The sequence below is a fragment of the Peromyscus leucopus genome, chromosome 3, assembly GCF_004664715.2.
Source record: "Peromyscus leucopus breed LL Stock chromosome 3, UCI_PerLeu_2.1, whole genome shotgun sequence".
In the NCBI taxonomy this organism is placed as follows: Eukaryota; Metazoa; Chordata; class Mammalia; order Rodentia; family Cricetidae; genus Peromyscus; species Peromyscus leucopus.
This window is the reverse complement of record NC_051065.1, coordinates 118516179-118531076: the sequence shown is the minus strand read 5'-3', so window position 1 is coordinate 118531076 and position 14898 is coordinate 118516179. Positions and strand designations below refer to the sequence as shown.

Genomic DNA, 14898 nt, shown 5'->3' with positions numbered 1-14898 from the left:
CTTCAAAAGACATAAAAATTAGCATGCAGTGAATCACAAATAAGTCTGGCTAGACTGTGGTTAGGGTGAGACATAGGCTTCTCCTTGCCTGGAGAGGGGAAGCTGTTTGCTGACATTTATTGATCCCCTAAAGTGTTCCAAGAATTTTGTGTTGATTTTCTCATACAATGATCTCAGCAGGCCTCTAACACTGACAAAAATATCTGTATATTTTGGACAACAAACATGATATCAGAGTCTGAGAAGTCTGTATGAGGGACTAGGACTAATTTTCATGGTGCATATTTATAGTGAAGCAGGACTTCAGACACTTTGCAAAAGAGCCATTGAGACATTTTAACCTCGCCTATTAAAAAGCTTTTTAAAATGTTTGAGAACATAATTAAGACAAATGTGTTGTAGTAGTGTGATCTGCTTCGATTTTCAGAATAATGTCATTTTATACAATCTCTTTATTTCCAGATTAGTGAGTAGCTGTTACTAAGTGAAAGGGCCAAGTACTCCCTTCTGTAAATGACTGAAAATTTGTTCAGGCAGCATAAAGTGCCACAGTTAGATTTCAAATGTGGTATTCTAGAATAGTTTTTTTAAAATACAACTTCCAGTGATAATGTGGTCTGTAGCTACACCACATTTTTCTATTGCCCCATAAAAACTCAAATTGATGTTTCTTCCCCTTCTTTTTCATTTTGAGACAGAATCTTGCTGTGTAGTCCAGGCTGGCTGCAAAGTCTTGGTTCTTTCTGCCCCAGTCTACCAAGTGCTGATATTGTAGGCATGTACCATAATGATCAGTGTTCAGCTAGACTTTCAAAATATGGTCATCACTGTTGTTTTACAACTATTTTCAACCTTATCTATGCTGAGATATTTATTTCAAAGAAAACAAAAATCATTCCTTGTATTTCTACAAAAGAAAGGATGAATAGATTTGTTTAGCTAGAATTTTGTTTGTATAGAATTGTATGCATATATGTTTACTATATGTGAAATAAAAGAAGCCATTAAAAGGTAAAGATTTACTTCACCTTCTTTTTACATTAACTATGTTTAAAAATTTAGTGTTATGCCAGGTGGTGGTGGTGCATGCCTTTAATCTTAGCACTCTGGGAGGTAGAGGCTGGTGGATCAATCTCTCTGAGTTTGAGGCCAGCCTAGTCTACAGAGTCAGTTCCAGGACAGCCAGAGAGACAAAGAGAAACCCTTTATCGAAATACCAAAGAGAAAATTTATTGTTATTAATGTAATTAATATATAGCCCAATGGTTTATGTGTGTGCACATGCACACATGTGTGGTTCTTTGATTAGGTGCATGATAAGAAGAGAACTACCAAAACAAATTTAGAACGTATTTATGATTTACTGACTGCTGCCTAAGAGGGGGGTTTATTATTTTAAAGTGTCAGAATTAACTGTCAGTTTGTTAGTGGAATATATTCTTTTAAAACAATTATCCTTATTTGTTTTTCTAGGCTGGTTGATATTTTCTGATAACTGGATGTTACCAGTGCAACGAATATTGTTAAGGGATAGAACAACTTGAACTAAAAGCAGCAGAGATGTAAATAGAGAGTGGCTAATCAATCGATTGGAGCATTGTATTTGCTAAGGATTACAGTGTTTATTCAAAATGGCCAAGGACTTGGCTTAAGGCATGTCATCTTTTCTGAGCAGGTACAGTAAGAGGTAAATGAGAACAACAGAAAAAAAGGGAGGGGACCCCTGCACGGACCTTGTTGAGCAGACCAACCTACCATAATAACATTCAATTACAGTAAACATCTATAGTGCTCTGCAAATATCTCTTTCACATAGAGGTGATATTTTTAACTAGTCTTTAAAAGCAAATGTACTGAATGTAATTTGAGAGAAGGAGGTTCGGATACAAGAAAAATTTTATTCTTTGAATTACTCAGAGTTGGACATCACACTCTCTTGTGTTGTTACAGAACACAGGCATATGCATATGCATGAGTATGCATATACATCTGTTGAAGCACTGAATAAGGACAGAGAATGTGAATGTTAACATTAAGGCATTGGGGATTCAATTTTAATGTTTTAGCCATTGTTTAAATTTGAGTATCTGTTTTAAGAAAAAAAAGAAACTCAATATTATGTGTGGAGAACATGGATTGATTAAGAAGTGAGAGACCACAGGGAATGAGACAAGATGAAGCTTATATGTAATCATTGTGTAATATAAAAGGACAAAAAGAACAGGACTTGTTAGCAGTGGAAGTGCATGTAAGTCTTGTTTCTGTCACTTACTGTGATACAGTTTGTCCAGAATATCTTTGAGCTACAATGCTACAGAAAATGTAAAATAATGCATTTTATTAGAGCTTTAATATAACTCAAAGAAGATGAATTTCAGAAAATACCTATCCTAATGCCTCACAGATCCATCTACCTATTAATTCTATATCACATGCTCACTTTATCAGGGCTGAAGAAATAAACATTTTGGACACTAGTGATGCTAAAAGTGTCACACACAAGTATAATACATGCAACATGAATTTATATAAAAAAGATTTTACAGCTGGGCGGTGGTGGTGCACGCCTTTAATCCCAGCACTCTGGAGGCAGAGCCAGGTGGATCTCTGTGAGTTCAAGGCCAGCCTGGGCTACCAAGTGAGTTCCAGGAAAGGCGCAAAGCTACACAGAGAAACCCTGTCTCGAAAAACCAAAAAAAAAAAAAAAAAAAAAAAAAAAAGATTTTACAAAACATTGATATGGTTAGTAGGAAATAATTTGGAGTGAAAGAGGGAGGGTGTGTTTTATAGAACAGTGAACATGAACTGTGGTGATACTGTGAGAGAACAGGGAAAAGAGACAAAGTGGGCATAGGAGTCTGCGCAGGAACTGTAATAAAAAATAAGTTAGAAGAGAACTGTAATAAAAAATAAGTTAGAAAGTACTGTGTAAAAGGAAGATGCAGTGTCAAATAAAAGAGGTCAACTAGTTTTCCCATAAGTATCTGGAGGACATGCAGAAAATGAAAGGCGAGTTAAAAATATGTTGGACACATCACTTGTGTAGAAATAGATGTAGGAACTTGATGCTTGGAGAAGTTTCCGAGAGAATGGAAAGAAGAGAAGAGCCGTGCTCACGTACTTGGCATTCATGTATCAGGAGGTGTTTTAAATAATTTGCAGAATATAGTTGCTGCTATTATATTCAATTTTTAGATGAGATTCTGTGTATCCACAAGTTCCTGGCCAGAAAAATGTGTGAACATTAGAAAGGAGTTGTATCTAGCTTTGTCTCGCATCAAAGTACAAAAACGAATTCAAACTCAGATAAATTGTGAAAGAACACAAAGAGATGGTCATTTATCTGAGGCTAAAGAGTGTTAGGCTTGAGAACCACTGGAAAGGTAGCCAGTCTTCTATTATTTTTCCTTTAACTTTTAAGGTTTTGTTCATTAAAATATGCCATTGACAATTTTATCTATATGTGTATATATATATATATATATATATATGTGTGTGTGTGTGTGTGTGTGTGTGTGTGTGTGTGTGTTATATAAAACACACACACATATATATATGTTATATTCTGGTCATACTTGCCCCTGTCTTCTTCTATCCATCTCCTACCACCAATCCCACAGTCCTACCAAGTCTCCATTCCAGTTCAGTGTCATTTAAATCCCACAGTTCTACCTACACCTATGACTCTGGTTAAACCCAGTAGGTCCCAAAGCAAAAACACAGTTTGCGTCATTTTTAACATGCATGGCTTTTGCATGTGTAAAAGCTGTGAAGGAGGGTGGACATAGGCTGTGTGTGCCTAATCTCAGCTATTTAGGACTGTGAGACTCAAGGATCTCATGAGTCCTATATGTTCCAGGCCAGACTGAGAAACAAAACTCGGCCCTTAATAAAATGAACAAAGAGACAGACAAACATTGGTAGTAGAGGGCAGACATAGAAAGAAGTATAGTTTTGAGACTGGGGACTCAAAAGAAATCCTCGAGTCTCTTATCTGTCACAAGGGGCCCATCTTTGACCTCGTAGTTGCCCAACAGTTTATCTTGCAAAATGCTTCCATATCTCTGATACGGAGAATCATCTCTCAAAACTAACTCCTTGTGATGTTCAGAGAGTAGGGAATTTTCCAGTGCACAGATGTCAGGCATGTGTGATAAGCTGATGTGCCTCTAGTCATAAAGACCTGGACCTTGGCAGCTCAGCTCTCAGACTCCCATATTCTTATTGTCGTGTCCTTTTTACCAAGTTACACTATGAGAATATTAAGCAATCTGCAGTGTTAGCATCCAGAATTTAATTTTGGCCTTGTGACTTGTCACAGAGACCCCAAGGGAAATAAGATGATAGATACAAAGTCTGCTTATTTCAAAGATCCATAGGTTACCAGTACAATGTCAAGAGATAGGCAATGAAGAAAATTAAAATTAATTTTAAAAATTACATGGCCAGAAACTTGGTGGAGTTCACAGAGGGAACATATGAAAGTATAAGAAGTACAAAATGGGTAGAATGCAAGTGATTTTATTAATTTCAAGAAAGAGATATGGCTGGAGCTAGGTTTGAAGATGAATAACAGTAGACTATACCAATACCAGCATGTGTGCAGTGTGCCTGGAGAAGCCCATGGATGTTGCTACTCTCTGAAGTAGTGTGGCTGGGAACTTGAATTACTGGAGCAATGTGATATTGGGTTTCCATCCATGTGGGCTGAAGGGTTTCGTGCCTTTCTATTTCTACCTAATGTAAAAATGGAAGTAATAATTGAATGACATAAAACAAGGTTCATGGAAATAGCTAGTGAAAGATGAGAAAAGTCTCTGTTTAATAAAAAGAGATGCAGAAGACTGTCAGGGAGATGGGGAGAAAGTGGCAAGAGGTCTTAAAGCCATAATGGCCAAATCCATGTAAGCAAAATGAAGTAAATGAAACAAAAAGAATAAAATCTGTTGATCTCCTTCTTAAAATAAAATAAAAATAATAGAGTATAGTAAAATGTAAGGACAAAGTTTACAAAATAAATGTTTTAAAAGCCACAAACCAATGTATCTTCTTCCTGAGTTCTTCACTGTTGGAGCCTGTAGGGTGGGAAAAAGGTAGTCCAATGGAAATTGGAAATGCTTTGTCCTAGTGAAGTGGTAGTGAGCTGGGAGTGCTTGAGGGTCAGTGGTTAATGCAGTGATATGGTTATTTCAAGGGATACTGTTCTTTACATACCTGGAGCCTCTTTGGACACCCTTAGCTTTGCAGCCTATGGGCAAGAAGGTTCTCATTTATTTGGGAGACTTCCAAGTTGAACTTTGGGGTGGCTAGTGTCAAAATCAAGAGTTGTGTCTTGGGCATGCTATGATGGATGAAGGCAGATAGAAGGCTGAGATCTGCTACTGAGGACCCTTCTCTGTAACTCAAGGCACTGGAGATAATTTCATGTCTCTAGAAGTTCCCAAGCCTCGTATTTTTCCAATTAAATAATTTTGTACTTCTTTCAAAAGCAAGTTTTTGCTTTGGGGGTCATAATTGTTGGTGTTCTCTAGAGGAGCACAATTGATACAGTAAGTGTATATTAAAAAAGGATTTGTCAGATTGGCTTAAACAGTTGGGTTGAGTAGTCCAGCAATGGCTGTCTATACACTGGACAGACTGAGAACTCAGTAGTTGCTCTTACCAGGAGTGTGGACGTCACAACTGTCTGATCATCCTGGTGCTAAAGACTCAAAAGATTTCTAGAGAAGCTGCTTATTCTCAGTCCTTGTTGGAAAGACAAAGAAGCTGGATTCCAATGTCAGGAGGCAACAGTGGCAACAACAAGGTGACCACATCAGCTAAGGGTGAAGGTGGGAAGTCAAAAACAGTGTTGTATCCCCCAGACCTCTTTATATCTGGGCTGACAGAGATGCTCCCACCCATAGACCTACCCAACATTTTGTCCTTTAGTTGTTTTCAGGCACATTCAAAAAAGATCAACCTTCAGGAGATTTTCCCTTCTCCCATGTCCCCCTGGGGTCTCAACGGAAGAAAGAAACTCTGTACCTTGACTAATGTTAAGTCTTAAACTCTCAACAAATGGCTAACTTATTTTCATATCAAAGCTGACAGAACCTGGCTGCTGGGTTCTACCAACATCCCTCAGTCCCTACCTGTTACGGAGTCTTCTAGACTGGTATACCTCTCCCGCCTGCCCCCATCCTAAACTTCCCCAGTCCAGAGATAGGGCTGGGCTGCCCTTACCCTACTGCTCTTCTCTATAATCTCAGCAATTTGGGCTACCAGCCCTTTTGGCCTTTTGGCTTCTGGCCCTTGGCTGCCACTCAGGGTTCTCTCTTCCTCTCCTCTCTCTACTTCCGCCTCTCCTCATATAGCTGGACACAGTTAGCCAGTCATGCTCCAGCTGAACCCTTCCAGATGCCTCTGGTTTTGTTCCCCCTCATATCTACAATAACCATTCTCCACCACCATACCTAGAAGCAGCCATGCCTTCCTTCTATTTCTTTTTTTTTCTATTTATTTATTTATTTACATTTACCTATGGCATACATGTTTTTATGCATTTATGCTTTTGGTCAATCTGAGAAAATATGTACAAATGATGTCTTTAATAAAGAAAATATGTCTAGAATAAACAAGACTTCTCAAAACTTTCTAGTAGAGAACTATACACAATTAAAAAGTCGACAAAAGACATAAACTGGCACTTCACTAGAGATAATATATAGATGAAATATAAGCATATGGAGAGAATCTCATCATCACTTGCTTTTAAAGTGATACAGATTAAAACCACTATGAGTTATCTATATACCTGTTGGTACTTACATTCCTGCATCACTCAGCTGTGTCCTCCACTTTGATGCATCTCTCACACATTTTTTAAGTGTCCATGCATAAACATCCTTGACATTCAGTGATTTCTTGACACATTAAAATTAGTTATTGTTATTGTTTGTGTGTATGGATGCTTTCCCTATGTGTACTTATATATGTCATGTACATGCAGTGCCAGCAGAGTAGCTCCCATTGAACTGGAGTTACAGAATTTATGATCTGCTATGTGGGTACTTAGGAACTGAACCCAGGTCTTCAGCAAAGAGCATCAAGTCCTCTTGACACTGAACTATCTGCTATACCCTCTTGTCACACTTATTTACAGGCACTTTCATTAATTCTTTAACAATTGAGATATTTAATTTGGATCAAATCTACATCTCAATAGCAATAAAATCGTAAATACAAGAATTCATTTGCTTGGTGTACTGATTTATGGTGCTTGGAATACTTCTAAATGTCTATAGATTAAGGTTTTATCAATTCGAAAATAAGGCCTTGTCTTTTTATGTGTTTCAAAGGAATGTTGAAGTTTTCTGAATTTTGTTCCCAAAGATATTGTCTGTTATATATTGCAATGTACGCTCTTAGACATTTTATAAAATGCTTAAGAGCTAAGAAGTGTGTGTGTGGGGTATGTGTGTGTGTGTGTTAATGTGTATGTATGTAGTGCAATTTTTCATATATAGATGGTAAACTGTATAATTCTCAAACATTTTTATTTGAAGTTAGAGAAACAGATCTTTCTTCCATTTATTGTGTAGACTTAATTAAGCATTGTATTTTCTAGTGAGCCAATGAGTTTATTGTGGTATTTGCTTGGAACACTGATAAAGAATAACAATTTGTATAGACTTCAGCTATTTAAAAATGGAAGTCAATAGTTCTTTTGCTCTGTGGTCAGTTAAGCTAGGAAGTCTAAATCTATATGTGTTATCTTGAGTTGTTATTGGAAGAAATTATGCTTTTACTAAAAAAATTACTGCTAATAATAAAAATAGTATTTGCCATTGATTTATTTTTTTAAAACACATTATTGAATTCTTAAAAGTCATCCTTTGGGTTATTATAGAAATAACTAGTACTTTTTTGCGGGTATAAATAAAAGTAGGCATATTCATTTAATTTATTGCTGTGTTCTAAGTTCTACTTATGTACCTTCCATACAGCCCTTCATGATATTAGACCATGCTACCTGGAAACTATTAATTTTTAAGTTGTTCAATAAATTGAAATAATTACAGGTAGAGAATAATGTTTATACATGATGCTTATGATCAGGTATTATAAGGTAGGAGTTTGGGAGTGGATAGTCAGACAGTGGGGTTCACTGTCTTTAGGATGTAGTGAGTTACTGGGGTGGATATGGCCATCAAATTTACCTGGCAGGATACTTCAACTGTTTTCACTGAATCATATTATGTGGTTATTTTAATCTCAGGTACACTTTGCTATTTGCTATTTTGGATGCCCCAGACCATTGTAATCCCATTACAGCAACATAGGATCAATGGGCACATATTTGTATTGTATTTATACAGCTGATTTCCAAGAAGGCTTCATAAAGACAACAAATCCTAACTTTCTTCCTGAATGCAAACATTCTCTTGGAGTTCCTTGGGAGAGATTTAAACATTTGTCTCCAAAGAAAGAGAACATGTTGGTTTTTTTTCTGAAATGTTATTCTTCCTTTTGTTTTTTAAATTAGATCTTGAAAATTTTAAGACCAGAATGAGAAGCACAGTATCAGTCCGTGAAGGTCAGGGGGTGGTCCTCCTCTGCGGCCCCCCACCGCACTCTGGTGGTGAGTACTATTCCTTATTCTGCTTATTATATGCATGAGGTTCCAATGAAAGACCTGTGTTTCACATTCCAGGGTTGTTTCTGCAATTTACCCTAAGAAGCTGGATGATCAGCTTTAGGTACTCTTGGCTGAATTGGAACACAAGGGCCAAAAACTGTTGGCTAGGCTCCATGATTGTACTTTAAAACATCTTGATTTATTTCAGCTTTTGGTGGTGGCATATAGTACTTTCTTTAGTATTAAAGCACATCCATGAAATAAATGTGTAAGTCTGGTTAGATTGTAGGTGAAGAAGAAAAGAAATTTCTTCAAATAATACACATTAACCCTCAAGATATGTATTAGTAAGCAAATAACATAAACAAAAGAATGCCTTTGTCAATGCTTTATTATACAGAAAGATGGCCAGGGCCAGGTCGGATTTAAATGTAGAAGATGCATTCTTAACTGATCCAGATCTCCTCAGTGCTGAGACTTAATCCCTATCCACTGTCCTGACATATTGGTTTATATATTACTGTAGCATAGGCCTAAGCCAGCATTTATGTTCTGCCCAATTGCATAGCACCAAGATGCTTTATAACAGGAAACTAAGTATCTGTAGAACACATGAACATATTCCTGAAATAAAAAATGTTCTAGATTCAGAAAATTTAAAATGCTTTTGACAAAATATCCACTGCTTTATTTCCCAAGACACAGCATTTAATGAATGTCCTAAGTACCAACCAGACAGGCACAGGTGCTTAGAGATTTTTCTAGAGAGAGCTCTTTCTATGTCAGCTGTTTCATCTGCATGGGGATAACTGAGGGACTTTAAGTCTGTAGAGGGTGAGATCCAGGTCTCAGAGCACCTAAACTGTGAGTGCAGGACTTAGCAGTGCAAGCAATGAAGGCATTTTCAGAGTGCCCATGGCCCTGGCTGAGGCCACTGAGGATTTCTTCTTTGAAATCCCCACAGTCCTCTCCAGACATAGAATTGTTCTCTTTCTTCACTCCTTTGTGTTATTTTTGCTTATTTTATATTACTTCATTTCCTCTTCGTTCTTTCTCTGTGGTTAAAATACTTAAAAGCATTAGTTTTGGTGAGTAAAGGAACTATCAAATCTGATTCACCTCTAATATTCCCTCTTACGGGACCTAATGAAGTAAGCATGAAAAAGAAGTAATCATCATGGCAATAATATTAGTTTTAATGGCTTCCATTATTGCGTTTTCCTTGGATATTAAGCAGTGTCCTGGTAAAATGCTTTACAGGCATTATTTGCAAGTGAGAGTCTCTTGGTTATGTAGATGATAAGGATGAATCTCAGCAAGGTAGCATATAGGAGCTCATTCCTGGAAATGATGAGAATGACATCTTCACCAGAAATGACTCATGTGGCTTAAGGTAGGAAACAACCTTATCAGATATCCTTCCCACCCAGCTTATATTTGGGTTGCAGGATACGAGTTTTCAAAGTATTGATACGAGGACAAATAGCCTATCAAGACTTTTAGAGTTGTAAGTAGTAAATTTCAAGCATGTTGCTCACTCCTGACCATGGTGAAATGCTGTAATCTAGACCCTGTAGCCATTTTCCAGAAGAAAAGACACAGGGTGTTCTGTAAGAGCAGCCCAAGTCAAGGACTTCTGTAATTTCAAAAGTGGAGAATTGGAGGCAATGCACTTATCTATGGGTACAGCAATGTGTCATTAGGAGTTATTTTATCACTATATTCATTTGCCAAAATAATAGTAATAGGTTTTCCCCTGAGCCAATGACCTATATAGTTTTTAAGTTCTTTACATCATTAACAGCATAATACGTGGGTTCCATCTCATGAACTTGGACTTAAATCCAATTTTTATAAAAAGTGGTTGGTTAGTCCCCTACCATTGGTGCCACTATTATATCAGTAGGCATAGCTTTCAGGCAGGTTGTTATTATAGCTCACAGCTCAGTGTTCCTAGATGGATGAAATTGTTGATTGATTTTCTCCTCTAGTGTTTGTGCAGAACCTTCTAGCACTATTCGTGCTAGCCAGTACAGGTGAAACTTGCAGTTCAGTTACAGCTATATTTCTCCTTGTTCATTACTGTAAGTATTTGGTTTCTTCAGCAAAGGGTTCTTATCAGCAATGACCAATAAACAAGGGTAACCAACAGCATTGGTGATAGCCTTTAGTCTGTGGGGGATATAAGGAGCCTCTTCGGACAACGATTCGAAAAGATATAACTCACTTCTGGTATTGTAGGTTTTATTTGGTAGCATATGATTTCTAGTTGAGATATTCTCTCTTCCATTATATGGCAACTCCATTTAAATTACACACACAAACACACACACACAAAATGAAACTTCTACAGTAGTGAGTTTCATATAGGTATTAAAAATCCCTTAGTTATCCCTCCCCACACTCTATCCTCTATTCTGGCCTCCCATCTCCTAACTGTTTTAATTATCCTTTTCTGATTTTCCCCCCTTATCCCTTAAAAATTATAGGCAATGGAGTTAATGGTTTTGTTATAATTTCCATGCCTATTATTTTCATTTAGATACCAGCACTAAGTAATGTTTTATGAGCAGACACCTTCTCTGAGTTGACTCAAAGGCTGAGTTCAGGTATCCTCTGGCACATTGCATCTGAGACTGACACTTTAATTGCAAATTAATTAACCCTAGTCTTGACATAATGCAGGTTCTGATCCAGGGGGTCTTCATGTTGTGTTTCTAAGAGGCTTTTCTGAGAAGGTTCCATAGCTAGTCGGTGGACCACTCAGCAGCACAATTTTAACTGTCTCTTGCATTTTGCAAAGTCCCTGTTTATCTCATTCTGCCCTTCAGCCTTCTTACCTAGCTGTTTTTCTTAGCTTCCACTAGAATGCATTTAGCTCATTTGGACAAAATATTATGTTTCCACTGAGAATAGCCCACCATCCACCTCACATTCGAGCCTGAAGCAGTGTCCTTAAGGTACTCTTCACCCTGATTTATTTCATTGTTTTGTGGCCTTCTAGGTCTCTAACCGATTTGTATATTTTTATTGTCTCATAAAACTCTTGTCTAAGTCCTAAGGCTGAAGTTATATAGCTGGCCTTTTAATGATGATCACAGAGTCCAAGAAATAAAAGGGACCATGATTTTGATTCATGATTCTTGATCCCAAAGGTGTAATATGAAAGCAAACATGGTCTCTAACACAGATTTGGTTTATGTCTCATAATCAATAGAAAATGACTAAAGAGTTAAATTCTATGATACATATGGGAATGCATGCAAGTCATCAGTAGTTTGGTGTTTTACTCCACAAAATCTATGAATGTCTCAAATCTCTATTAACATGTCTTCTTCAGCGGGTCACAATAAGATGGAAATAGAAAGGCATGAAGAAACACTGAATTATATACATAATGTATCCTTTAATCATAGATGGATGTCATATAATCCACAAGACCCTTGTCATACCCACAGTACTATCTCTCCTCATCTTGTAGAGAACCCTTGAGGAGTCAGAAATTGATAACTATACAGATATTGCTCATTTGATAATTTTTAGGTTATAGATTTCAACCAAATGCCAAAGATTTTTGTTTGTTTGCAATTGCTCTTGGCTTGGATCTTCCTAACGTCAGCATTCTGATCAGAACGAACTATAGCTCTGCTATTTATTGACAGTTAATAATTCTCTTCTCTCTTTCTTTGCAATTGTTCTTTCCTTTGTACCATTTCTCCTAATATTATTGGCCGCAGTCAAGTTGTATTGAAACTTGTTGTTTGGGCTTGAGATGTAGGTCGGGGGTAGACTCCTTGTTAGCATCCAGAAGAGCCTAATGGTGCCTGAATTTTTTTCTTGTGTTCATGAGGTAAATTACTAACTTTTTAGTTTATCTGAATAAATCAATAGTTTTCTATCTAAGTAGATTGGGGAGATGAACTAACAAATCTCAAGTTAAGAATCCAGTGTTTTCCATACTGCAACCTGAGTTGCTTTGATTGAGCATTATCTAATTATCTAATGCCATTAAAGGAAATTTCCCCCATGGTTGGAGGAAATTACAAATTGATCCTGGGTCTCCATACATCCACTGATCAGAGGAATAGTTGTCATATGAGAAATTTCTTAATCTTTCCTTTATTCTTTTATGCCTTCTGTCATTTTCAGTTTATTCCCTTTCTGCAGAACAATCCAGAATCTCTCTGAAAATAGAGGAAGTAATGCTTTATGCTACATGGAGAGCAGCAAGATGACAAACCAGAAATAAGACACTCAACATAGATTTCCTATAGAGTAATTTTTGAACTACTTTCCAATAATTTGAAATACTGATAATTAGTGCAATTTCCATGTAGATGCTAGCCATTATAAAATCATTAGGAACTCTAATGCATGAGAAATATCACCCTGTTACAAATAAGGTTACAAGACTGGTGTCTAGGCACCTCCTGCTAAAAATATAAATTAGACAGAAATTCACAGGTTAATCAAGTTATTCCATGCACGTATTTTAATCAAGAGTTGGTATTGTCCAATGATGGCAGGTAAAATTTATTGTATATGGATAAAAGACTCAATGTCTCCTAGTGTTTCATAAGCAAACTGGTCTCTGCTGTATCTTGCCATGTCTGTACAACATGCAGGCATTTGAACATTCAGTTCTGTAGAATGCCATCCACTTCCAACAACACAGCCTTTGGGATGTGAAACAGGGGGTGTGAGGTGTCAAGCAGCAGGTAGTAGAGGCTGAAGCATCTTTGTGCTAAAAATTGCTGTGTAAAGTGTTGGTGTGACCAAGGCGAGAACTGAAGCTGCACAACCAGATGGTGTGGGATTTACACCCTGTAGAGCTACATCTTCATGATTTTGTTTCTCCCAAAATGAACGGGCCAAAATGTAAAAGTTATCTCAGGTAGCGTAGATGGCACCAAGTAGAAATTTTCATCTCTATGTGAATTTGTTGAGTTAGTGGAGACATTGGCAAGACAGAAAGACCCATCATCTAGTGTGAAAAGGCACATGATTCTTAACCATTAATTTCCCAGAATAATTTTATTTGGAATTATACCTTCCCCTTGTTTTGTGAACTCAGTTTTCCTAAACTACAATTCACTATTTATAATGCAGTCACACCTGAAACAGGAGCTCTATTTAAATGTTAGAGTCCAAAGCCTTTCTGAAACTCCTCATAGTTTTCCCTTAAGCAAGATGTAGACTTGATTCACTTCAAAACGAGTGTCTTCTATTTCCATCAAAGCAGAAACCAAGGCAGAATGCCCAGCAGCTGCATCATAGTGTTACTATCCTCATCAACACCAAAACCAGAATTAAGAAGCTGATAAGTGTTCGGTTATTAAGGTTTTGTCATCTAAGCTACAGAATATTGCCTCAAATCTATTGCTTCTTGCTAAATGGTAGGTAAACAAACCAAGGTGAAGAGGTAGAGAATCTACTTGTAGACTGAATGGATAATATATCACAATTATATAAGCATTTTAAAAAAGTTTTCTGTCACCAGGTGCCAGTGGCACATGCCTTTAATCCCAGCACTTTGGAGGCAGAGCCAGGTGGATCTCTGTGAGTTTGAGGCCAGCCTGGTCTACAGAGCAAGATCCAGAAAAGGCACCAAAACAACGCAGAGAAACTCTGTCTTTGTAAAACAAGACAAAACAAAAACAAATTTCTGTCAATGTTGATGTTACCATTAACATTATTAAGAGTCAAAAAATCCTAACTTATCCATAATGACATCCACACAAGTATATTCTGAATTAGTTAACATGTGAGCCTCAGCTGAAATCATAGGGATTACTGTAGAGCTTTTCATCTCTAAGTAGAAATAGTTGGTAGAATTAATAGATCCAGTTGCTGCACATTCATTTTATAGTTGGTTATGGAATCCTGTGTTACTATAAATTGCTTAACTGTAGAAACTATGAATTAAAAGTATTCATTGAGTTAGCCAACCTTTCTTTTATCCATCTTTCCTTCTCTCCTTCCATTTGTTTATCTATTACTCGATCCATTAATCCATTTTGTTTGCATTGCTTTACAGATAAATCCAACAATTAACTGGGTATGTGCACTACGTTATACATCTCAGAACATTTTTACTGTTGCATCTGAAAATACTTGATATTAAGTAGAGGAAAACCTATGAACACTCTGCAATAAACTTGATTGAGATATATTCAACTAAATCATTACTGAGCCCTATCCAGAGCCAGCCCCTAAGTGTTATTTACGGGCTCACTTTGCAAAATATTACAAGTTCATTATGAGTTTCCATATTCTCA

At 37.0% G+C, this 14898-nt stretch overlaps 1 protein-coding gene across 1 annotated transcript in view; it reads left to right on the top strand.

Moving 5' to 3' along the window:
• Nucleotides 1-14898, top strand: part of Cntn3 (contactin 3) — a 296912-nt gene that overhangs the window by 117323 nt on the left and 164691 nt on the right. The window contains exon 5 of the mRNA XM_028872712.2: nt 8528-8623. Coding sequence (XP_028728545.1) covers nt 8528-8623 — 96 coding nt within the window. The remainder of the gene's footprint in view (nt 1-8527; nt 8624-14898) is intronic.